General features: G+C 38.6%; 1 protein-coding gene across 2 annotated transcripts in view; it reads right to left on the bottom strand.

Moving 5' to 3' along the window:
• Rbm41 (RNA binding motif protein 41) overlaps window positions 1–20,470 on the bottom strand; it is a 67,811-nt gene extending 47,341 nt beyond the window's left edge. The window contains exons 1-5 of one of the 2 annotated variants that reach the window (XM_008852980.3): window positions 20,396–20,470; window positions 17,009–17,125; window positions 16,272–16,464; window positions 15,766–15,970; window positions 14,000–14,071 (exon numbers count right to left, since the gene is read on the bottom strand). In XM_008852980.3, the coding sequence (XP_008851202.1) occupies window positions 14,000–14,071; window positions 15,766–15,970; window positions 16,272–16,464; window positions 17,009–17,125; window positions 20,396–20,403 (595 nt within the window). In that variant the 5' untranslated portion in view covers window positions 20,404–20,470. The remainder of the gene's footprint in view (window positions 1–13,999; window positions 14,072–15,765; window positions 15,971–16,271; window positions 16,465–17,008; window positions 17,126–20,395) is intronic. The other variant, XM_029556034.1, reaches the window with a different exon arrangement.
• Between the last annotated feature and the right edge of the window lie 6,486 nt (window positions 20,471–26,956).

The following is a 26,956-nucleotide window of genomic DNA, read 5'->3' as shown; positions in this document are numbered from 1 at the left end:
AAAACAAAAAATAACATAAGCTAATACTGGATTATGGTGGACTCGACATTCAGTGACTAATATCATAAAAGACCATGTGAAGACAGAAAAACATGGAGAATGTCATTTTGATGAGAGAGGTAGGGATTGGAATGATGTCTACATAGTCATAGAAGATCAAGGGATGCCAAAAACTAGCAGACACAAGAAAAGATAAAGAAGGATGTTCTCCTAAATTATACAGAAAGATATGACCTTGCAGCACTTTGATTTCACACTTCTAGCCTCTAGAAATCTGAAGGAAATAAATTCTGTTATGCTAAACCAGCAGGTTGTTGTGAATTTATTAAAGCAGTCCTATGAAACTAAAATAACAATTTTAGAAAATTCATCCATAAATTATTAGAGAGAGAAAGACAAACTACTGATATACAGAACAGTATGAATGGATCCAAAAAGCTTTATGTGGCCTGGTATGGTGGCTCATGCACACTAATTCCAGCACTCAGGAGGCAGAAGCAGACAGATCTCTGTGATTCCAGGTCAGCATGTTGTCTCAAAAAAGCAAAACCAAACCAAACTCAAACTTTATATTGAATTACAGACGCCTTATATAAATAATACTTATGGTTCTAGTTATAAAATGTTCTAGAATAGGTAAAACTAATCTAGATTGGGAAAAAAAATCAAAGCACATTTTGCCTCTGGGAGAACAGTTACAATGGAAGCTACAAGAAAGAAATATGATAGGAGTCAGGCATGGTGACACATGCCTTTAGTCCCAGCAGAGACAGGCAAATCTCTGAGACGGAAGACAGCCTGGTCTACATAGTGAGTTCCAGGGCTGCTGAGGCTACAGGGAGACCCTATCAAAATAGGCAAAAAGAAAAAAGCAAAAGAAAAAGAGAAATATGATGGAACTTTCTGGAATGATGGCAATCTTTGATGTGTTAAGTTTTACATATGTATACTGATGATGTAATGATTATGTGTGGCATCAATTTCCATTTTTATTGACACTTTGAGCAATGACACATTGGTAAGTGTGAACTTGTTCACAGTGAGAATATGTACACAAGGGGAACTGGAGCCTTTTCATTTAAATTGGTGATGAATGTTCTTATCAAAATATCATCATACAAATCCATACATTACCTAGAAATCAGAAAATGAATACTCAGGATTTATATATTTAAGTCACATGCAAATTTAGTAGACAAATACAAAATCTAGAAAAACATTTAACTATAACTAACAATATACCTACTGACTACTGACTTTTGGGGAATATACATTTACATCAACAACTTTAAACATGCATTTATAAAGTACAATGGATTGCTAGATGCATAGAAGGAGAGATTAGATTTACGATAAGGTCATTAGAATATATCCTGTGAGATAATGACTGAGAATTTTTTTGACTTCTGTATGTTTGAAATTTTTCATTAAAAACAAAGAATAGATAACTTTCTTATTTAGAAATAAAAATATTAACACATGCAATGAATCCTGTCTCCTTTAGTACTTCAATTTTTACGTTCTTTAGACTAACAGTTACTTATGCTATATAGTGAGAGGGAAAAATCCAAGTGTTTTCTTGTTCAAGTACCTCAAAAATTAAAGGGCATTTTTTCCATTTTTAGCATGTTCTTTTGGATAGTTAATGGTAAGAGTATGTACACAAGGGAAACTGGAAAATGATGCAATGATTATGTGAGAGTTGTCCAAGGAAAGGAGGACTGACTGAAGTCCCTAGGAAGATAAGGACAGAATCCAGCACTGGAGTATAAACATTAGTTTGAAGTAGCAAAGACACCCCCAGCTGTGAGACAAGTGGTAAGAAAGGGAATGAGAAAGCAGAGTGCAGGGGGAAACAGATGAAAGTTCTTGCTGCTTTGACATTTGACAGAAGGCTATCTGTTAAAAATAATGAAATAGGGGCTAGAGAGATGACTCAACAATGGTTAAGAACACTCGCTGTTCTTGCAGAAGACCCGGGTTTGAATCCCAGCACCCACATGGCAGCTAACAACTGTCTGTAACTCCAGTTCCAGGGGATGCGACAGCCTCTTCTGACCTCCATTGGCATTGCACGACACGGGTGCACTTACCTACATGCAGGCAATACATGCATACACACAAAATAAAAATAAATATTTAAAAAATAATAATGAAATGGTAGCATAGGAAAAAGTAATGAATATCTAATATAGTGCTGATAAGGAATGAAACAGAGAGCTGATGTGCTGGATAGCTTTAGTATCAACTTGACACACCTGGGTTGAAGAAGCCTCAATTGGGGAATTGCCTCCATTGGCCTGGCCTGTGGCCATGTCTGTGGGACATCTTCTTGATTGTTGAGTGCTGTGGGAGGGCCCAGCCCACTGTGGGTGGTGCCACCCCTGGGCAGGTGGGCCTGTGTTGCATAAGAAAGCAGGCTGAGCAGGGGCCAAGGGAGCAAGCCAGTAAGCAGCGTTCCTCCATGGCCTGTGCTCCAGTTCCTGCCTCCAGGTTCTGGCCCTGAGTTCCTACCTTGGGCTCCCTGATGAACTGCATGCGACCTGGGAGATGTAAGACAAATAAACCCTTTTTCCTCCCCAAGTTAGGATTGGTCAGAGTATTTTGTCACAGCAATGAAAAAACAAACTAGAACAGCTGACTAGGGACTAGGAGACAAGAGTGCCAAAAAAGAGAGAAAGGTCTAGACAGCAACAGAGATGAGGAACTTACAGCAGCACACTAATGAAAAAAGAAATTTATGTGATTTTTCTTAGTAGTGATCATAAAGTACTACTAGGGAAAGACTTAGTTGAGGATTTTCTCATTAGGCAAGGAAACAAGGATAAGGATTCATTGAGTCTAAATGAGGTTAGAAAGGAAGAGAAACCAAGCAAGGGGTGATACAATAAAAGAAAATAAAAAGCTAAAGAAACTAGAGCTAGGTCTACGAGGGCTATGATAGCTGTGATGATAAGAAAAGATTGTAGACCAAGGCTACAGGCATGAAGGTGCATATCCCTAATCCCAGCACGTGGGAGGCTGAAATAGGTTGCTGTTCAGGACTTCAAGACCAGCCTGTGTTACACAGCAAGTGTCAGGCCAATCAGAACTACATGGCAAGACTCAATAAACAAAATAAAAAACAATGATGAAAAAGAAAACTATTATGGTCAAAGGTTATACACTAGAGTTAATTTCTAAGTACATTTCTAGAGATAATACATCATGGTTTTCCATGAACTTCATTAGAAAATGATATTGCCTAAATCAAAATAGTTTGTCTCCAGAGTTGAAGACATAGCTCAATGGCACGCCACTTGCCTAGTATACAAAGAGAGCAAGAGGTTCCATCCCCAGTACTACAAAGAAAAAAACTGTTTCAATATACAGGAAAAGTACAATTAATAACTTTTGAAATCATATACACAAGTGCTGTGATCCAAACAGCACTGACTTTTGTATACGATGATGCATTTAAAGATCAGCATGTTCACTTAATAACTGTGGTCTTGGGAAAGTCAGTTACTCTCAGCGGAAGCTCAATTTTGTTATCTGTAAAATAGGTAGAATATTGCCAGTATCTCATAGGGCTGACAACAGGCTTAAATGCATCAATTTACAAAAAAGTGCTTAGCATAGTGCCTGACACAGATAATCCAGCCTTCAAAAAGTATTAGCTCTTAGGACTTCTGTTTCTGGGTATCATTAAATAAGCCCCCTTTACCCTGCTTATCCCATTAGTAGAGTTCTAAAGTCCAACCCGTGTACTCCAAAGAGTTACAAAATTGGGGGACTATGTAGTATGCTTGAAGATTGTGAGAAATGAATAGAAATAGACAGAATGGGTTAAAAGCCTAGAATTTAAAAAAAAAGAACTCATCTTCAGATACTACATTATCAAACTGCTGTAAATAAACACAAAGAAAGCCAGACATGGCTAATGAGACCTTGTAATCTTAGCATTTGGGAGACAGAGACAGGAGGATCAAAAGCTCAAGGACATCTTTGGCTATATAAAGAGCTCAAGGTCAGCTTGGGATGCATGAGACCCTGTCTTAAAAATAACAACCAAAACAAACAAAGAGAAAAACATGAAAACATTGAATTTGTGGAAAACTGATTTTTCACAAAGGTGTTGAGACAATTCAATGTGAAAGGATAGTCTTTTCATATAAAGTGCCAATTGTATGTATAATCTATACACTCATATATATTCAAAGACATTAATGTAAATCTGTTTCTTATGCAAACGTAATTCAAAACTGTTTGTAGACTTAAATGTACAAACTAAAACTACAATCTTTCAGAACATATGAGACCATGGGTTAGAAACAATTTTCAACAAAGGACCAAAAGCAGAAGTCATAAAAGCAGTAACTCACATCTCATTAAAAATTACAAACTTCAGAGCTCTGAATGATACTATTAAGAGAATGTCAATGAAAGTAGCAAAGTAGAATCTTTGAAAAGTAACTTCCACAAAACCAACAAAATATTGTCAGAATCAAGTTTCATAATTCTAGAACAGTCAAAGGCTTGCAACAACTTGGGGAATATTCCTTAGGAAGACTAGCTGGACCTCTGCAGGAATGAGCTTTGCATTATTTTAACTCCCATCTTTTTCTCATAGGTTACCTTGAAAACCAATGGCTTGAAATCCAAGAAAAAAACCTGCCACACGGCAGGTAGTAGAGGGGAAGAACGGGGCCACAGCTCATTTAGAGCACTATTTCCACTTCGCCTGTCAGGTGGTCTCAGAGAAATTCCCACAAAGCATATGCTCTTTATTTAGACTCAAAGTTCACTAAATTCTAGCTGCCTCCCACTCCCAGAACTTTTGTAAAAAATGATCAGAGGTAATTGGTGAATTTCACAGATACCTGAGGTGGTAAATAAATAACAGTTGGAGAAAGCATACATTAATAAAACCCAGCAAAGAACTATGAAAATGGACAGGAGGCCCCAACCTCACTGAGGGTGGGTGAGGGAGAGTTGGTCTTCTTTAAGGGAGTGACATTAGATAGGCTGAACAGGCTCTCGTGGATGAACTCACACTGAGACATCTGGGTACACAAACAACTCAATAGGCCTCAAAATATACAACAAAATGCATGGAATCTGGTGGGGGGGCTATGGGGGTGGTGCAGATAAGGGAAGGGGTCTAAATATGATGAAGATGAATTGTATAAAATGTGCAAAAATTCAACAAGAACCTTAAAAGGGAATAAGCATTGCTCAGCATCCCCAGGAAAAGAAGTATCACAACAGATGGAAAATTTATTTGCTAATGCTATTATGTCTCATAATTATTTTAAAAAAAAGAAAACGAGAATGTAAAAGATGTTAAAATGATATGGGAATCAAGATATTTTCCAAAATAGAGAAAATGAGAAAGCTTAAGCAAGTGATGAAGGTCTGTGTAGGTTTGTTATGATATATAAAGGATGAGACAAAAATAATATACACATAATCTTAAAATTCTACGGTCATAGTTTAGTCAACTAGTTTAAGGAAAAAATATATATCTAGTTAAGGTTTATCTGAGACAAGAGTTATGTAATTTGGGAGTCTTTTAGATAGATCCACTGAAGGGGTACTCCAATTGCCTCACCCTGCGTCCCTGTTCAGCATGGAAGAAGCCAGAGTGGTTGGCGTCCCTATTCCCTATTGGCAATTTGGGTAACCTCTTCAGAGGATGGTGTGATAAGAATAGGAGATAGGAATTGGCTAGGCAGTTAGGGTAAAAAGGCCCCAAAGTAAAGTAGCCAGTTTCTTGGCTAAAAGTCAAAATGTTCTTGGGCCTCTTAGTAACATACTCCTTTCCAAAGGCCAAAAATGTTGAAAATGTTTGGGAGCTCTTATCTAATCCTTAAAAGATTTTAGGGTTACCTCTTCAGAGGCGGGAACGGTAGAGTAGCAAAAAGAAGAAAGTACATGAAGTTATCAGAAAAAAAATGATGGGGAGATATGGGAGGAGTTGGAGGGGAGGGAGTGGGCATGGATTTGATCAAAACACCTTATATGCATGTATGAAATTCTCAATAAATTATTTTTAAAAAAGGTTTTAGAGGCAAAATCCAGGGAATGGGATGCTCATATGAGGCTCTAAAAAGATCTAGCATATTTCTACACACATGTATAAGGCTATGCATAGGCCTAGGTTTGTGCATGCTCAGGAAAGACTTGAAAAGGCCCCAAGGCCTCATCTTTGCTTAACTGAGGCATTGTGTAAGCAAAAAATGGAAGTTGTGACAGAAATGCAAACTCCATGGCTAAGGGTTGAGCATGTTCTCAGCATGCACACAGAATCCATCAGGAAAGACGGGAAAAATACTAGTTCTAGACATAATGATCTAGATACAATGAAAGCATTACACTAAAGTAGAGAACACCATATATTATATGAATCATTTATATAAAATGTCCAAATTAGGTGACTCCACATGGACAGAGTGTTGCTCCCCAGCTGCCTAGGCTGGGAGTACAAATCGCAGCTAAGAGCAATCTCCAAGGTGATGGAAATCTTCTAAAATGAGATTGTGGTTATGGTTGATGAATTCTGTAAATTTACTATAAATCAATGAATTGTGCACTTAAGAAATGAGTTTTATGGTATGCAGTAAATGCTAACTCAATAAAGTAGTGAAAAAATGACCCAACTCTTTGCTATAAAAAGCTTACTGTTTTTGAAATGTAATAATATAGATAGGATAGAGGTAAAATGATGGTGAGAAAGCAATTCTGGAATGTTGGAATAAGAATGTTTGAAAATTTGTGCTCTAAAAGCAAACAAAAAACAATGGCAAAAAATGTCAAAATCAGTTCTGGAAATAAATTAAAGGCTTGCAATAAAACACAGAGCAGTTTTTCAAGAAAAACTCAGTAAGATCAGCAAGGTTTGTAGCATTTCACGTTTCCATAATCCCACCTTCCTCTCTCCAGCTTCAAGTCCTGAAAACAAACAACACAGCCACTATAGAAGCTGTAAAAATCAGCAGTGCAGTTGATCCTGGAAGGGCACAGCAGTTCTAGAGTTCTCAAAAAGCCCCATCCTTGGTGGATGGCCAAGAGGGGTGGTGGAGTTCTCCAGACAGCTGTTCAGTAGTCCTGTGAACTCACAGCAATGGTGACAGCATGCACAAGTCCTATGCAAGCTCCAGTGGATGAACACACACTGGAGAACATTTGGGGATTCAAGGCTTTATTATCCAGAGAGAGTACATTGAATTGAGTCGGGGGGGGGGGCTAGGGAGGTGTGGATGGGTGAGGGGATATAAGTGTCATCAAATTATATTGTACGGAAATTGCAAAAATTCAATAGAAATGCTAAAAAAAAAAAAAACCTCCCTTTAAGCAGCAAAGAAAGTTTTAGCAGTTAAAAAAGAAACAAACAAAACCAAAAACCCATCCTCAGAGACATATACTATTTGATGTTGCTGGCAACTCACTGGAAAGCTAGGTTCTGAGAACTGTCTTTGATCCGACTGATATTCCACTCTGTGAGAACAGTCCATCCCTAGGGCATTTGTCCAAAGCAACTGGTAGGGACTGTGGAATAGTTGCTTTAGATAGCATTAAACTGCTGAGACTAAGAGGCTGACAACAGCAACAACAAATAGCCGGCACAGGACCAGCAAGCAAGGTCCACATTTCAGTACGGAGTGGGGAGCGGCTCATGAGCCCCCATCCTTCCAGAGGAGCTACTGGCAGATGACGGCTGCTAGGGGAGACAGAATCTCTTTTCCTTAGGGGTGTGGCCTCTGTAGGTTGCCTGTGTTCTAGTGGAGATCCTTACACCCATGTACACTGGGCAGCAATAGTTAGACTCAGTACATTATTTTCAAAACAAAGGACATGAAGATGGAGAGTGAGAGGTGGATACGATCAAAACACATTTGTATGCATGCATGAATTTTTCAAAGAATAAATAAAAAATTTTTAAAAAGGATAGAGAATGAGATGTCTGTAGGGTCTTTGGAAGATTCAGATATCTTCCCAAGTCTATAGAGTAATGAAAATATACAATGCTGTGAATGCACAGGAAAGTTAGGGTCTGAGAAGATCCTAACATCTCACTTTGAGTTGACACCTAAGCTTTGTGTAAGTAGAAAGTAAAGGCAAAAGCAGAGCTATAAACTACCTGAATATTGAAAGAGTATCCCAAGCTACACACACAGGCTCCTTAAGCAATGGATGGTAGATATGTTGAGTTAAGTCATTAAAGGAAAACTCTCTCCAATCTTTAGAGGACTACGTTATTAACTAAGCAGAGAGGAGACATAACTTCGGGAATTATATGAAAAAATGTTACCAGACAGTGACAGCAACAAATCTATGCAGTAGTGGTGAACTGCTTTTCAGAATTATCACATTATACTATATAAAAAGTCTAATCTCTAACAAAATACAAAATTCTATAAAAGAAAAAGGAAAATACCACTCACATACAGGAAAACAAATAGAAGCATGTTAGGCTAACTAGACAAAAATTTAAATCAATTAGTCTCAGTTCTTCTAAATTTCTTAAACAACTGAAGGAAAGTACATAGAGAACTGAAAGAAAATTTGAGATTATCTTATAAAATACATAATAAAAACAAAGAGAAGGAAATTAAAATAAAGAACATGGCAGAAATTCTACAGTTGAAAGTAAAACAGTCAAAATGAACATTTCACTAACAGGATTCAACAGATTTGAGCTGGTTAATGAAAGAATCAGCAAAATAAAGATAGACACGTATGTGTTAGTATGTGGGATAGTTACACATGTAGAGGGGAGCACATGCACATGAGTGAGCATACACATGTAGGACAGAGAACATCTTCAATGCTGTTCCTTGAGAGCAACCCACCTGGATTCTGAGAGGGTCTCTCACTGGCCTGGATGGCTAGCCAGCAAGCCTCATGGATCCATATAACTATGATGTCAGTTTTAATCCTTAGGACAACCATAAAGGCAGTAAGACACACAAACACACACACATACAGAGAGAGAGAGAGAGAGAGAGAGAGAGAGAGAGAGAGAGAGACAGTGAGACAGAGAGACAGTGAGACAGAGACAGAGAGAGACAGAGACATAGACACAGAGAGACAGAGAGACAGAGACGGGGGGTCAGAGAGGCAGAAAGACAAGTGAGAGGCGAGTTAACTAAGATGACATACTGGAAAAAAATTACCTAACTGAAGACTGAATGAAGGAATAAAACAAAGACAGATGTAAATCCTATCTTATCAACAGAATCTAATACACTAAAATAAACAAACTAAAATCCCCAATCTAAACAGCATGCTGGAAGACCTGATTTTTAAAAAATGGTAAACATTGGGGCTGGAGAGATGGCTCAGTGGTTAAGAGCACTGGCTGTTCTTGCAGAAGACCTGGGTTCAGTTCCAGCACCCACGTGGTGGCTAACAACCATCCTTAATTCCAATTCCAGGGGATCTGGTATCTGGTACCCTCTCTGACTTTTGTGAGCACTGCATGACATGCGTGCACTTTCATACATGCAGGTAAAACATTTATATTTGTAAAATGAAAATAATAAGTAAAATACTTATTTTAAAAATGAAAAAAGATCCAACTATTTGCTACCTATAAAAGATTAGCGTAAAAACACAAATATACCAAAACTAAAAAGATGAAAAAAGATGTCTCATGTAAATATGAGCCAAAGTAGAATTTGGTTTTAGAAATTTCAATTTTCTCTCTCCAAACTGAGTTTAACTAATGGATTTTAAATTTCATGCATATATTTGAGAAACTGGTTTGGTTTTCTATTCTGTTTCTGTTGGTATTCTCTATTCCATTTACTATGGCGTTAATAATTATTATGGCCATTTTCATCTTGATTTGGGTTTAGTTAACTTTTCTTTTTATAGTTTCATAAGATGAAAGTTTCAGTCATTTTTTTTCTATTTATCAGTGTATGTGTGTGCACACTAAAACACATATGTAGAGGCTAGAGGATCAGTTTGTGGAGTAAGTTCTCTCCTTTTACATGGGTTCTGGGGATCAAATTCAGGTTATCTGGCTTCTTGGCAAGCATTTTTACCTGCCTAGCCATCTCACTGGCTTCAACTTTCAATTAATTTGAGATCCTTATTAACATGGTTGTTTATAGCTTTGACCATCCCTCCACTGTTTTGAGTATATCCCATAAATTATCACATGTTGTAATTTGCTTTCATACACTTCAAAATATTTGCTAATGCCTCTGTTTGATCCAATAATTATTTGGCAGAATGTTTTTAATTTTTGCACATTTGTAAATTTTTGAGGTCTTTTGCAGTAATTTCTAATTTTACTCCACTTTATTTAGTAGTGGGAGTGGATACTCTTGCCTTCTTTTCTTTTGGAGGCAAAATTTCAATCTTTTATTATTATGATATTAAGTATTAACATACAAAAATAGGCAAATAGAGCTGGAGAGAGGCCCGAGGGGTTAAGAGTACTGGCTGCTCTTGTGTAGGATCCAGGTTCAGTTCCCACCAGCCACATGGTGGCTAACAACTGTCCGTAACTCCAGTTCCAGGGGGTCCAATGCCCTCTTCTGACCTCTGTGGGCACTGCACAACACTGGTGCACTTACATACATGCAGGCAAGATACTCATACACATAAAATAAAGATAACAAAATATTTTAAAATAAGCTAATGACTTATGAAAACTATGAAGACAAGTAAATGGGGGAATGGTATTCTTTTCAGCAGTTGGCACTCAAACATTCATAGGCAAGAAAAGTGAATCTCAAACTATATCTTACATGTCATACAGATCTAACTATAAAGCATGTAACTGTAAAATGACAAAGCACCAGAAAGGTCTTACAATAACAGGTTTAGGCAAAGTTCTTGATTCTCTCACAGATGTCTGTCTACACATACAACATATAATATGATCCATGCAAGAAACAAGGTAAAGTAGGTAACAGTTTAAAACATTTGCTCCGAGGAAAAAGGTTTATACACCAAAAACTGTAAAATGCAGCTGAAAGAAATCAGGGAAGACACAAATAACAGACAAGCACCCACGATCCTGGGTTACAAGACTTAATACAGTTAAGATATCCATACTAGTCAAATCTCTCTACAGATTCAGTTCACTCTCTATCAAAATTTCAATGATATAATTTTGCTGAAAGGGAAAATTCTACCCTAAAATCCACATGGAATCTCCAGGACCATCCAAATAACTAAGACAATGATGAAAAATAAAAACAAAACTATTGCAGATTGTTACTTCCCGATTTCAAAACTTACTACTAAGATACAATAATTAAAACAGCATGCTACTAGCATAAAGACAGACATACATACTAGTAAACAGCCTAGAATTAAACTCCCATCCATATGACCAAATAACCTTTTAGCAGAGTACTAAGATCATTCAGGGTGAAAAGGACAATCTTTTCAACAAATGGTACTGGGAAAACTGGATAGCAACAAGCAAAATATGAACCTTGATCTTTACCTTAAGCTATATGCAAAACTTAACACAAAATGGATCAAAGACTTAAACAACCAAGCCAAAGCTATAAAAGCTCAGAAGATAACACAGAGGGAAAGCTTCAAGATACTGGATTTTGCAATGATTTCTTTGATATGCTAACAAAGACATAGATAACAGAAGAAAAATGAAAGAAACTGGACCTCATCAAAACTAAAAAACTTTGTGCAGAGAGGTTGCCAGTGGGGTTAGGGGTATAAAGATGATTAAGATTGACTGAGATGTTCTGTATGAAATACACAAAAATTCAATAAAAACAATTTTTTTTTAAAAAAAAAGAATGAGAAAGCAACCCATGGGATAGAAGAAAATATTTCCAAATCATACATCTGAGAAATGATTAATAGCTAGGTACCTGAATGGAGAGTTCTTTATGGAAGATATGTAAATGGACAAGTAGTTTATGAAAAGCTACACAACAGCACTAATTATTAGGTAAATGCAAGTCAAAACTAGAATGAGATACCACATCACACTCGTTAAGGTGGCAATAATCAAAAAGGAAGAAAAAAAACAGAAAATAATGTGTTGCTCAGAGTGTAGAAAAACTAGACCTTTCCTGCATTGCTGGTAGGAATGTAAAATGGCACAGTCTCTAAGGAAAATGGTAGGATGGTTCATCAAAAACTAAATGCAGAATTACTCTATGACCTTGCAATTTCACTTCTAGATATACATATAAAGAAATGAAAGCAGATAGCACACATATTGGTACACCAATGTTCACAGCAGCATTACTCACAACACCTACAACACGGAAGAAACTGGAATCACTGAATGATTAGATTAAACAGATTAAACAGAGTAGGATGTATATACAATGAAATATTGTGCGACCTGAAAAAGGAATAAAATCTGATACATGCTACAATATGAACACCCAAAGACATTTATTCTAAGTAAAATAAGCCAGTCACAAAAGGATACATATTACACGATTCTATTTATATGAGGCACACAGAGTGTTCAAATTCACAGAAAGTAGAAAAGAAATGGCGGTTGCCAGAAGGGGTGTGTGTGTGTGTGTGTGTGTGTGCGTGCGTACGCGCACACACACACAATAGTTTTTAATGTGAGTAACTTTAAAAGCTCTGGAGCTGGATGTTGGTAATAGGTACAGAACAATGTGAATATACTTAATGCCACAGAAGTGAAAGCCTAAAATTGGTTAAAATAGTAAATTTTGTTATGTATATTTTACCACAATTGAAAACACACTGTTAAGAGAATGAAAAAGCAAGCACTTGACTGGGAGAAAATATTTGTAAATCATATATCTGTTGGAGGACTATGTTTAAAGTATATAAAGAAATCTCAAAAGTCATCAGGAAGGAAAAGCAATCCAATGATAAAATGGCAGAAGACTTGAACAGAAACTTTAGCAAACAGGATATAACGATAGCAAATAAGCACATGAAAAGATGTTCAACATCATTAGCCATTAAATAAAGGCACATTAAACAAGGAGGTACCACTTCACACCTACTAGGACAACCACAATAAATACTGACAATACCAAATGCTGACAAAGATGTAGAGCAAGTGGAACTCTCATACATTGTTGGTGGGGATGCAAAATGGTACAGCCACTCTAGAAAATGGTTTGGCGTGTCATATAAAGTTAAATGTGCACTTACCATATGACCCAGTAATCCCACTTCTAGATATTTACCTTAGAGAAATAAAAACTTATGTTCACACAAAAAAAGCTGCACAAGAATGTTAATATCAATATCATTCATAAAGATGATAACCTGGACAAAACCCAAATTCACTTCAATACGTGAATGGATAAACTTTGGACTAGTCATACGATGAAATGGAACTCCACAAATGAATGAATTATTGATATAAACACCACCTTGGATGAGTTTTAAAAGCATTATGCTGAGTGAAAGAAGCCAGTCTCACAAGGTTACACACTGCATGATTCCATTTACATGACAGTCTCTAAAAGATAAATCTGAAGTAATGGAGATCAGTGATTGCCAGGAATGTGGGGGTAGCAATAGAGTGACTACAGAGAGAGAGAATGAGGGGAGCTTGTCTGAGTGATGGAGCTACTCTCTCTTGATTGTGCTGGTCGATACATGAATCTACATGGTTTACAATTCACAGAATTGTACATCAAAGAAAGTCCCATGCAATTTTATTGTAAGTTCACTTCAAAATAAAAGCTTAGCTATTATATAATCATCATCACCAACAATATACTTTATGGATTAATACTACTCAGAATTATCTATGAAATGGGATCTAAAACTCAGCAAGGCCAATGTATGTTTGGTACAATAAAGACACAGCAATGAAAATAAAACTAAATGTAAAATATTTACAACTTCTACTGACTCCTTTCTTTAATATTTCATATCAGGATAATATGTTCTCTGGATCATTTCCTATAAACATTGTCATATAGTGAAACTGGAATTAAATGAGTGTTTAACTTAGAAGTCTTGGACCCTAGGTTACAGTCCTAAATCTAGCACTGAAAGAAAACTCTCGACTTGCCTTTTGTGCCTAATTTTATCTTCCTCTTCATTGAGGTCATGTACTTGTCTGCACTTGTCTTTTTGTGGTATGCTGTGAAGGTTTAAAGCAAGGAGTTTCAAAGATAGGAAACAGAACAGATTCATACACCCCCCACCCCCACCCCTCACAGCTGGGGGAGCCAGGTTTTTCTCAGGCATTCTGTTTCCAGAGCCTATGTTCATATTCAACATGCCATAGTCTTGCCACAAAAACCCTTCCTTCCCTCCTTCCTTCCCTCCTTCCTTCCCTCCCTCCTTCCCTCCCTCCTTCCCTCCCTCCTTCTTTCCCTCCCTCCCTTCCTCACTGTTCTGTTACTTGTACAGTCTATCTCTCTAACATTATTATATCCTCATGGCTTTAAGGTATCATCTAAGCAGATATGATTCTCCAGTGTATGTAGCTAGTTCTGGTTTTGCTCTGTACTTCACTGCTTCATTTCTGCTTTCTCAACATCTGTATATGCTAATCCCGCCAGCTTTACAAATTCAACAATGTTGAAAATGAAGCACATCATCCTTCCTCACAATTTCCCCATAAAGGCTTTCTTCATTTGGCCAACTGCTCAGTTACACATTGTTGAACTACCTGAATTATCGTCATCATATTCCTGTCCACTGACCTTCCCCCTTCATTCTGAGTCAACAAGTTTTATTGATTTGTCCTTTGTCCTATCACTTATAGATAAAACTATTTCTCTTTACAATTGCACTGTCGTCATCCAGTCGAGATGTTCATAGCTAAATAACTTGAATGTCATTTTCTTTCCTCTCTCTAAATCTCCTTATTGGCTGCCACATTAATCACTTTCAAATACAGCTTTTATCATATCATCTTGAATGAATATTCAAAATCATTAACTGAAAAAACTAATTCCAGATAGTTCTATATTATCAAACAAAGAAGAGTTCGAAATTCTTAGCTCTATTTTTAAACTTATGCCTTACAACTTCCCAATTAACGGTGCTCATACCAATTATTGCAACTGAAATTCCACTCCCTTTCCTGTTTAATGGGCAGGATTAAAAATTATTTAAATCTTACCTCTTCTGAGAGGCTTTCTTCAGTCATTGAAACTTCTGTCAATGAAACTGAATTTCTGCAGCACTGAGCAACTATATCTGGCATTCCTGCTAAATGTTTCACATGTACTTCTCCAAACCCACCCACTGTACTTGGCACAAGGCCAGGAAGCATTTCTTAAACTATTTCTAAATACCTTGAACCATAGTGAATCAAATGGACCTACTAAACTAATTCTGGTTAAGACACATGCTGTTCATATGTGCTCTGTACAACTTTACAGTTTGGTCTAAAGCCTCACAGTCTAGTCTTATGTCCATTTCCTGTGTCATACATGTTCCCCTGCTGTCCTGAACTTCTCTCAGTTCCCTATAACCATTTTCTTTCACATACAGTGCCTACCCGCTTGCTAGTATCTCCCTTTCCCTAACGGATGTTTATTGATGCGTCAGGACTGTGCAAATGTCAACTTCTGACTCCCCCAACTAGATTTCGATGCTCTATATTCTATGCTCCCTTGGCATGTGATTAAGCTCCCTATAATAACAGTTTCCACATTGTCATGCAAGGAACTATACACGTACTTACTTGTGTCTCTCATGAAAGTGTACATACATCCAGATTAGTAACGCCTTGTCTTTCTACTAAATCCCCATATCTAAGGCCCTGATGTTAAATCTTTCTCTAAGTACAAGAACATATCAAAGTCAGGGAGGATCCCATACCTTGGTAATAAAGGGCCTTAAGGAAGGAATGACGGTCGGTTCCCTGAAATAAAGACTTTTCAATTTCCATTTCCCGCCGGGTCAGCTGTTTGCTCTTTGAAAATCTCTGTGGCAGGCAAAGGATGCGCTGACGTTCTGAGATCCTTTCTTCAATATCTTGAAGACGATTCTGGATTGCTTCAGGAGTTGCCTTCACCCTTGTCCTCTGAAACCCGGGAAACAGGAAGATTTACCATAAAGGACACACCACAAAATTCAATCTGATGCCTCAAACAAGAAAGATGACAAGGTCCCAGAAACTGAAAGTATTTATGTCACTAAGGGGTTAATTAACAGCTACTCTATAGCCGATGCTTCGATCTTAAAAACCAAAAGAGATTCAGAGTCAAGCTTAGTTTTCTGAGAATTAAAAGCTAAAAGGTTCTTAGAGGTGAAACACAAAGGAGACCCTGCTCTTTATTCTTCAGACAACAAAATAAAACAACAAAAAACCCCACAGCCTTTACCTTTTCACCTGACACATGACTTTTCCAGATCAAGATTTCTGTTTCATTGAGCCCTAGTTCCCTGAGAGAAGCAGTTTCCTGGTCTTTTTCATGTAGTGTCTGGAACTGGGACAAAGTCATCGTCCCGGCTGCTTCCTTCCCAAAGGGCTTGTACATAGTACCAGGGGCAAAGCTCTCTTTCTTAGAGACACATCTGAAAATCAAGCAAGAAGTGAGTAAGATCTTGGAGTGACAATCCACAGCAATGGGGCCTCCTATTAGACTTCATCTGCTCAATGAAGTTCATTGGCAAAGTTTCTCTAAGCATTCTCCATCTAGGCTGAAGCTCCTCAGCAACAAAATGGAATTCCAGAACAGCCCTCACATCCAGGACTGACGACTGACTAAATTAAGAAATACTTAGTGAGTACCTACTATGTATGAGATGCTGTGTTTTGAACTGAGATTTAGTAGTTAAAAGAATAAAGAAAATGGCTCTAATTTTCTGAATAGGACAGGCAACTGAATAGGCAGTGAAAATGCAGGGTGCTATAGCAGGACATAGGAAAAGCACTTGGCCAAGGTTTAGAGGGATATAAGAAGCTTCCCAGAGGAACAGACACAAAAGCAAAACCTGGCTCATATGTAGAAGTCTTCAAAGAAAGTGGTTTCGGAAGGGAGGAATGTTCCAACCAGCTTTAAGAGGGGTGTATAACCTCAAGGGTCTATTACACTCTATTTACAAAATCAATACATACTCCTCAATGGAGACAGAAGTATCAAGCTGATGTTGAAGGAGGCTCTTCAGCTGCCTCTCCCCTTCTGTTTCCAGCTCCTCCAAGACATGCTCGTCGCTCTTCACACAGCTGTTTACTCTGCAGCAGATACAAGCAAACAGGGAAAGTAAAAAAGAGACAGTCTGAGAATATATTCCTTATCTATATCACTTATCTGAGATCAGCTCGGTTTTGACATTCTGCATTCCACTGCCCTTGTTTATTCATTACACAAATCCTTACTAAACGCCTACTTACACAAAATGCATTGTGCAAGGTACTGGTGGAAATCAAAGATATTTCTGATGCAGTTTATGTAATCTCTTTAAGGAGAAGTATATGAGCTTGTGCTGTGTGTATGTGTCTAGAGAAAGACAGAATATGGATAAATAATGATAGAGAAACATGCTCCAATAAGTAAGAGTTTGCAGAAGAAAAGTTAACTGAAGGCTAAAGCGGTAAAGGAAGACTTCCGAAAGGTATTCCTAAAGTGGTGTTTCAAAGGCTGGGTGTAACAAAGAAAAAGAAGTGGGAAACCAGGTCTGAAGAGACAGAAATCCATTCTGTGGGATAACTGGAAGCTCTATTTAGATTTAGGATCTGACTAGGCTTAAACAGGCTAAGGGGCTAGACTAGACCTGAGCAGATTGGTATTAGAAAACAATTTATCAGGCAATTAGGTGCCACAGACTAAGTAGTGCTTTAGGCCGTATGGATTAGAAGGAACCAGAAAAACTAGTTAAGAAACCATTGAGGTAGAAGATGATGAAAGTCAAGACTGGTGCTGTAATAGCAAAAATTCAAAGAAGGGGTTATATGACCCTTGAAGGATGAAGGTAAGAAAGCAAAAAATAAACCCCAAATTTCAAATCATAACAGAGAGAAGGTTGGTACCCATGGAAGCAGCTCCAGGTGAAATAAATGCTTGGCAAAGTCAGTACTGTTATAGCCACACTGAGCTGACCAACTCTAACTGAAAACACTGGCATGAAGCACCCTTCCAAGATGCTGAGTCTGAGGTGGCAACAAACTTGACTATCTAAGATGATACGTTTACATGGAGGACAGTTTAAGGCTGAAACAGAAATCTTAAATCATCTGTGTGGACAAGATCTGGGGATATCAGAAAAGAGATTGTTCTTTTGTTTTTTATTGTTTGTTTGCTTGGTTGTTTTGAGACACAGTCTCCTTGTAGCCCCAGCTGGCCTGGAAATCAGTATGTAGACCAGGCTGGCCTTGAACTCACAGAGATCAGCCTGCCTGCACCACCATGCCTGGCAAGAGAAGAGATTTTGAAGGGTGAGTAGGGGAAGAAATATGAACAGTATCACAACTTATAGCCTAGACACTACTGCGTAGAAAACCGGATAATGACTGTGAGTTAACCATAAGTCATTAAAGAGTCTTGAGTACAAAGAAATAACAGGACAATTTAAGCATGCAAAAATAGACTAGAAAAAAAAACAAGCAAAAAATGAGATAAATCCGTGAGAAAAATAAATACTGCAGGTATTCCTTACAAGGCAGATCATTCTTTTAAAAATTTTTTTGATTTCTTTATTCTTATTTTATGTGTATAAGTGGTATGCCTGCACGTGTGTAAGTGCACCCATGTCATGCCATGCCCGAGGAGGCCAGAAGAGAGCTTTGGATCACCTGTAACTGGAGTTACAGATGGCTGTTATCCAGCATATATGTGCTGGGATTCGAACCTGGGTCTTCTCCAACAGTAGCCCAGTGCTCTTAACCATTGAACCATCTTTCTAGTCCCAAGGTAGATCTTTCTACTAGGGTTTATAATAAGCTACAAAAAATATCCTTAATATTATGTTTCCCACATTCCAGACCTGGCCCTATATTGAAAAATTCTAAAATAATTTCAGAACTAAGAATACTTTTAACTAAAAAAAAAAAAACTTTTAAAGCCCCTCAATTAAAAATCCCAAAAGTTCTTACTAAAAATAATGATTGTTTTTAAATGAATAAACCAAACCTAAACATACCAACACACATGACTCTACGGCGTCAAAAAAAAGAGCAAGTTGCAGAAAAAAAAAAAACAGACAATATGCTCCCACTTGTATAAGGTTGGGAATGGGTGCAACTAGGAATAGTTTGTTCCGGATAAATTTGTATGCGAAAAATCTATTAAGAAACAAAACCAGGGGCTGGAGAGATGACTCAGCGGTTAAGAGCACTGGCTGCTCTCCCAGAGGACTGGGTTCGATTCCTAGCACCCACATACTGGCTAACAATTATCTGTAACTCCAGTTCCAGGGGATCTGACACTCTCTTCTGACCTCCACGGGCACTGCACAACACAGGGTGCACTTACACACATGCAAGCAATATACTAGTACACATAAAATAAAATTAAAATATTAAAAAAAAAAGCAAAAGGAATAATTAATGCAAAATCCTAGATTGACGATAAGGGAGAGAAACAAACAGGGAGGAGCCAAGGACTTTTAGGGTGTGAATGTATGAAGGCCTGCTTCTTAAGTCAAACAGGGCATGGCTCTTTATGACTATTCTTTAAGCTATACATTATATATGCCACCTTTCAAGTATAAAGAATGTCATAAAATAATTAAAAGTGAGTGGTTTTCAGGCAGAGAAAATCAGAAACTAAAAAAAAAAAAAATGGTAAAGGAAACTAAGAAGGCAGTCTCGAGGGACCATCAGTAAACATTTTGGATGCACTGTATTGTTCCAATGTGAGGATTTCCCTACGGAGTGAATACAAAATTAACTTCAAGCGGATCCTTTTTAAAGCTTCCTGTTCTGTCAATAGTAGGCTTTGGATCTCAACTTCCGACCATCCAGGTTCCAGCAGCCATTTACAGCTGAGCCAGTAGGGGGAACTGCCCTAAGCAAAGCTTTTCTTTTCCTTTAACACATGGAGCTGGCTTTGTGCTACATTTGTGGAAACAAACACTTTCTCACTCTCAGATGTTAAGACACTACAGTGCATCGTGGCAACACCAAGTCCTTAAGAATCAGACAAAGCAAATAAATACACCCGCCCTAAGCTGGTCTCAAAGAGTTAGGGAGAGGCAGGGTAGGCCACGAAGGTTAGCTGACAAGGGTATCTCTGGGGCTAGGAATGAGTTAGCCAAAGCTCTTCTGCCTCTTAGCTTCCGTTCTCAATCCCCAGGGAAGCATTCCTAGGAAAACCTCCAAGATCCTTCCTAAACTTCACCCATCAGGCCCATCGAGCCAGCCTCCCCTCCTCCCACCCCTTTGTCTTCCCATTCACGCGAACCCGCCTCTCATGAACGAGACATACCCCAAACACAAGGTAACAAAGGACATTTTCAAAGTAAAAGATAAACCAAAGCTCCCCTTGCAACTCAGACAAGCGCTTACCTTTTCATGTTTCCTCAGGCCCTTATCTCTAACTTGGGTAAATAGCTCCTGGACCTCAACTCCCAGAAGTCTGTGCGGCAGACTCACGGTGACGGAAGTGAAGCGTTGCACTCTGGGAATTGTAGTAGAATAGCACTACATAGAAATGGAAAGAGAAAGTAGGTATTGACTGGTATATTGTAAATTGTTAATTTCTAGTGTACGTTAAAGATAATACCCCAAATATTCGCCTCATAAACCTAGTGGGCTCTTGATTCTTTCATCTAGTATTAATAAATTCTAGCTTTTCTCTAATATCTTTCGAAGTTGTCCTTGTCAGCCCTGCTTCTCTTTGAAGGATTAATCTGACCCGTCTGCTGTTTCCAGTCAAGCCTCTGCTGTGACCACATCGCTTGCACTAATGATTCTTTTATCTGTAACAGATTCTTCAAACTTTCCTTAATTCAAAGTCAGAATCAGTATGTATTCAGGTCTTTGAATGTCTTATTGATAATATAGTGAATAAAGAGTGAGGTGTAGTGAAGTGGTTAAAATCATGGGTTCTTTGCCTAGAGATGTAGTTCAGTTGGTAGAGTGCTTACCTAGCATGCACAAAGCCTTGGGGTCGATTCTCAGTACCATATAAACTAGATATAGTGGTGCATGCATTTAACCCCTACTTACTAGTTTATACAGTGAATTGCAGGCCAGCTTGGGCTACATGAGACTATCTCAAAAGCAACAAGAACAACAAAAGCATGGGTTCTTAACTGCCAAAAAAAGTAAATGCAAATGTCCATAAGCATATGAAAAGAAAGGTGTTAATTTACAAGAAGGAAATTTCAAGGTACATACATAAATCCAAACCAGCCAGGTCTAAATAGTCAGATCAGCTCTCAAAACAAAACAAAATAAAACAAATTGCACTGACTACCAGTACTCCTCCAAATTATCAAGGTTATCAAATACAAGAAAAATCTGAGAATGGGTCACAATCAATATGAAAAAAATCAAACATAATTTCTAAATGTATTCTCAGGACAGAAAAAGGACACTAAGTAAAAACTAAGGAACCATAAATGAACAATGTATCTTATTTAATAATAAGCTACATTAGATTTGACAAATGTTCTGTATTATGTAAGATGTTAACAGTAAATGGCAGCTAAGTGGAGCTATATGGAACAGTATAATATGAAACTTTTATATAAATCTAAAACTATTCTAAAAATAAAGCTTATTAATTTTAAAGTAACCTAAAATAATATTTTACCTACTATACTGGGAAGGATAAAAAAGTTTGAGAGGATACATTTGTTTTGTTGACATTAGTGTGAAATAGACACTCTCAGTACATTGCTGGTAGGAATATAAATTGGTACAGCCTCTACAAAGGGCAACTTGAGGACTCTACTGAAATTTAAATATACATTTCCCTTGACTCATCTATGAATAGTATTCTAAATAAAATAAATCTTCAAGTCTATGTGCATAATTGTTTAGCACTGCCTATAGCAAAATACTGGAAAAAACTGATATATCCAAATACATTCAATGAAATCTATACAATGATGAAAAGGTAGAAAAGTACTCTGGGTTATTACAATCTTGAAAATATACCTTGCACAATGGAAAATTTCAGAATGTATAGTATACTTAGATCTGTGTAAAAGGTGGAGTATGTATTTATCTGCACAGGCTCGTAGTATTTCTGGAAGACCATATGGCAGTGACTGTCTCCAGTAAGTGCGACTCGATGGTTGAGAGACAAAAACAGAAAGAAAACTCTTCATTGTGTATATTTTTGTATCCTTTCAATATTTTTATTGTTGAGCTGATTATTGAGACAGGGTTTCATAAGTAGCCCAGGCTTTAACCATGAACTTGTGATATTTCGATTACAGGTGTCTATCAGTTATACCCAACTATACTTTGAATTTTTAACTACATGACGGTCTCACTTAGTGGATGCTTTTTTAATTGAACAGAACCCATCGCATATCACAAGGATCCAATTAATAAAAAGTGTGGACTTTGTGGTTCACAATACTAAAATTTAGATTTCAGTTTTCAGTTCTTGACAATATTGCACAGTGGAGTTTTGAAGACAGTCTGGATGTAAATTTTTGTTTTGCTAAGTTAATGGAATATGAGTTTCAGTAATTTATTTTTAAAAATATTTTATTTTATTATTTTTATTTTGTGTGTCTGCGTGAATTGCCTGCGTGTAGGTAAGTGCACTCCTGTACTGGATAGCTTTAGTGTCAACTTTACACACCTGGGTTGAGGGAGCCTCAATCGGGGAATTGCCTCTATTGGACTGGCCTGTGGCCAAGTCTGAAGGGCATCTTCTTGACGCGTGATGTGGGAGGGCCCAGCCCACTGTGGGTGGTGCCACCCCTGGGCAGGTGGGCCTGTGTTGCATAAGAAAGCAGGCTGAGCAGGGGCCAAGGGAGCAAGCCAGTAAGCAGCGTTCCTCCATGGCCTGTGCTCCAGCTCCTGCTTCCAGGTTCCTGCCCTGAGTTCCTACCTTGGGCTCCCTGATGAACTGCACGTGACCTGGGAGATGTAAGACAAATAAACCCTTTCCTTCCCAAGTTGGTACTGGTCAGAGTGTTTTGTCACAGCAATGAAGAAACAAATTAGGACAACCCGTCTCGTGCAATGCCCGCAGAGGATAGAAGAGGCTGTTGGATCCCCTGGAACTGGAGTTACAGACAGTTGTTAGCTGCCATGTGGGTGCTGGGATTCAAACCCAGGTCTTCTGCAAGAACAACCAGTGTTCTTAAGTGCTGAGCCATCTCTCCAGCCCCTCAATAAATTTCTTTAAGTGGTATAGGTCAGCTTCCTCATACATGTAATGAGACTACTTCAGAAGAATAGATAACTATAAAGTTGTACACAAAATTATGATTTTAAAGCTTTTCCATGATAGGAAGGCTATTTGTGAGTAAATATTCCAAAGTTACCTAGCAGGTTCAGACTTGTTCAGATGCCTTTGATCTGTCATGTTCAAATCAGAGGAAAAGATCGAAGAGCAACTTCTGCAACAAAACAAAACAAAAGCCTCATAACTTTGTTCTTCATGAGAATGTCTAGTACACTTAAAATATCATGGTTAAGTATTAGAGTTATTCAAAGTCTACCAAACACAAATGGCAGTGCTCTTGAAGCACACCGATGAATGAACACAAATATAGCATGCATCACTTTGTTATTCTGACACAGAGTAGGGATTAAATGTAAATAAAGACAAAATTAGGGTCACATGAGACCCTGAATTAGGTATACACTATGTCTTAGTTTGTTTCTTCACTGCTGTGACAAAACACTCTGACCAGTACCAACTTGGGGAGGAAAGGGTTTATTTGTCTTACATCTCCCAGGTCACGTGCAGTTCATCAGGGAGCCCAAGGTAGGAACTCAGGGCAGGAACCTGGAGGCAGGAGCTGGAGCACAGGCCATGGAGGAACGCTGCTTACTGGCTTGCTCCCTTGGCCCCTGCTCAGCCTGCTTTCTTATGCAACACAGGCCCACCTGCCCAGGGGTGGCACCACCCACAGTGGGCTGGGCCCTCCCACATCACTCATCAAGAAGATGCCCCTCAGACATGGCCACAGGCCAGTCCAATAGAGGCAATTCCCTGATTGAGGCTCCCTCAACCCAGGTGTTTCAAGTTGACACTGAAGCTATCCAGCACACACTATAAGGTGGTGGGGCTTAATTCTGCTGCTCAGCCAAACTGCCCAACTCACAAATTTATCAATAAGGAGATGGGAAGCACACCAAGTTTGTTTGTGTGCTCATCCTCTTGGAAGATTGGAAGAAGCATTATTTCAACAATATTTTTTTGATTCTTTGGGAATGTCATACAATGTATTTTGATCATATTAAAACCCTTCCTGCATCTCTTCTCAGATCTACCTCCAGCACCTTACCCTGCTGCCTGCTTCCTGTCTTCTCTCTGTATTTTTTAAAGGCACACTGAGTCCAATCCCTGTTCTGTGAACACTCTTGGGTGTAAGTTCATCCCCTGGAGCATGGTGAACCTACCCAGAATCACTGATTCTCCCTCTCCCAGTAGCTGTCAGTTGACAATAATTCCTCAGCTAGGGCTGGGACTAGATGTTCACCTCTCCCCTCCATTCTAGGCTTCTCTCAGGCTTGGGATTGCACAGATCTTGCAGATGCTGTCAAAACTGCTGTAAATTCACATGTGCAACTGGCCTGTTGTGTCTGGAAATCACTGTGATATAAACACTTTACCATCACACTAAATTTGTAGAGTTTCAATAAAACAGACTTGATGCTGGAATGATACATAATAAATCCACAAGGTGGGATGAGTGGAGAATGAACAGCTAAAAGACACGCCACAGGGCTGGACAGATGGCTGCTCTTGCAGATGACCTAGATTTGGCTCCCAGCACCCACAGGGTGGCTAACAACTATCCATTAGTTCCAGGGTTCCGGTGCCCTCTTCTGACTTCCACATGCATTGCATGATATGGGCGCACTTAAATACAAGCAGGCACATAAGATAAAAATTATCTTTTGTAAAAGACACAGTCAGGTGGCTGTAGAATTTCAAGTGGAAAGCAAGGTCAGGGAAAGCATTCTATGTACCTATATGTAACTGCAGCCAACCCAAGTGGTAGGTACCAGGGGACATCCAGGAACTTGCACTGAGAGGAATGCCAGGCCACTTCTAGCTCTGCTAAACTAGAGTGTAATAGCCATTCCATTTCCCATGGTAATCCTCTCCCCATCTTAGAAGTGTATAAGACAGCCTATAAAAAGATCTAAGACCCCAGGGGTTATAAATGTGTACAGAGAATTTTTCATGGGTTAATTTCAAAAATTCACCCCATTAACTATGACAAAATGAAAACTATGCCCCATTTGTCTTTATGCCAATTTAACAAGGTTAGTTTAAATGAGTCAGAAGGCCCTCTTTAACATCAGACATGTTATCAGACTGTGTTTTGTTTACAGTACACCTCTGATGAATACATTCAGAAGCAGTTGAAATTTTAACATATGGAAGAGGTTAAATATAAAACACCTTCTCAGATAAACCTTACCTAGATGTATATTTCTTGATCTGCTGTGTATAATTTCTCCGTAGGTTGTAGGAGTAATATGGTTCCTTTTGGTTTTCAAAACTAGCTAGGCATTATTTATATCTTGCATTGTCTCACCCGTTATCTGAGAACAATTGGTCTTTGCCCAAGATTTATCTACATGACACACAATAATCAAAAGTACCAGACTGGTGGACTAACCTTCCTGGATGTTTAACAGACATACTTTGAGGCCTATAATAATTTCGTCAGATGGACGTAAAGGACAGTTTTTGCTCCTTGCCCTCCTAGGTCTACTAGTTCCAGGGGACTATGAGCATCTCTCAAAATATCCTGTAATCGTGGTGGCTCACTGGTCCTCTTGATCAAGGAGGCTGAGGAGACCCCACCATATGGACTTGAACCAGTATCCAGTCTACAAAGAGGAGGGTCAACACAGAGGAATCACTTCCTCCATGCTTCCAAGTGAAGCCAACCATGGTTGAGCAGGACCTTTGACTTATCTTCACATAGGCAGAACAGGCCAAAGAAAGGAGCCAGGAGCTCCTCCCAAGCACATGTGACCCCTGAAGAATAGATCCTCAAACGATCTTAAGAGTAAAAATAAATTGGTTTATTTGGGCCAACCGTATGGCCTTGAACACCCTAAAGGAATGTGTAACCAAAGACTGAAGGGGCCAATATAATTTCTTAAGAGTACATATGCATAGCTAAAGGCTACATAACAACTTACAATACCAGAGAGGAGATATCTTCTTTTGAGTTGTTGGCCAGGGTGGCCAAAGGGACTCCCAGATAGTAACCCAGCATAGAACTAGGAAAATGAACAGCAGACCCCAATCTTATCTAAAGGAATATTGACAACTGATTACTGCTAGATGAGGAACAGCTGGCCCTCCTAAAACAAAGACCTCTAGATAGGCTGACTAGATTCACCAGAAGGGCAAGTAGTGGGGAATGGCTGGGGGTGCCGACAACACAGCAGACAGTAGCAGGGATATCAGAGTACAAGGGCTCTAGTTGGGTGAGGGAGGCTATGGGAGGGTGTCATCTGGGAAGTGGGTGTATAGTCGAGTAAGATGGTTTGGGATGTTCTGTGTGATACACACACACACACACACAGACCAAATTTTAAAAATGTATTATATTTGAGGGGGAAGCATGGAAATTTACATCATGCTAATTAGTTGAGGTGCTAAATATTACCATTGGAATCTACCTGATGACTTTATAGACATACACAGGTGTCAAGGAACCGAGTGCAACTGATTATGACTAGTAATAATCAGATGCATACACATTAGAGATGCATGCGCCAACATCTCAGTGTTAGTAGCAAAAACAATGAGTCTTTCTGCAAAGAACAATATATTCTAAAATGAAACGGAGATCTTTTTTAAAGGTTAAAAACTCATTCAAGGGCCAGGCGTGGTGGTGCATGCCTTTAATCCCGGCACTTGGGAGGCAGAGGCAGGTGGATCTTTATGAGTTTGAGGCC

Source organism: Nannospalax galili, unplaced genomic scaffold (genome assembly GCF_000622305.1).
Source record: "Nannospalax galili isolate Female #2095 unplaced genomic scaffold, S.galili_v1.0 scaffold25, whole genome shotgun sequence".
Lineage (NCBI taxonomy): Eukaryota > Metazoa > Chordata > Mammalia > Rodentia > Spalacidae > Nannospalax > Nannospalax galili.
The sequence above is the reverse complement of the archived record's forward strand: the minus strand, read 5'-3'. Positions and strand labels throughout refer to the sequence as shown.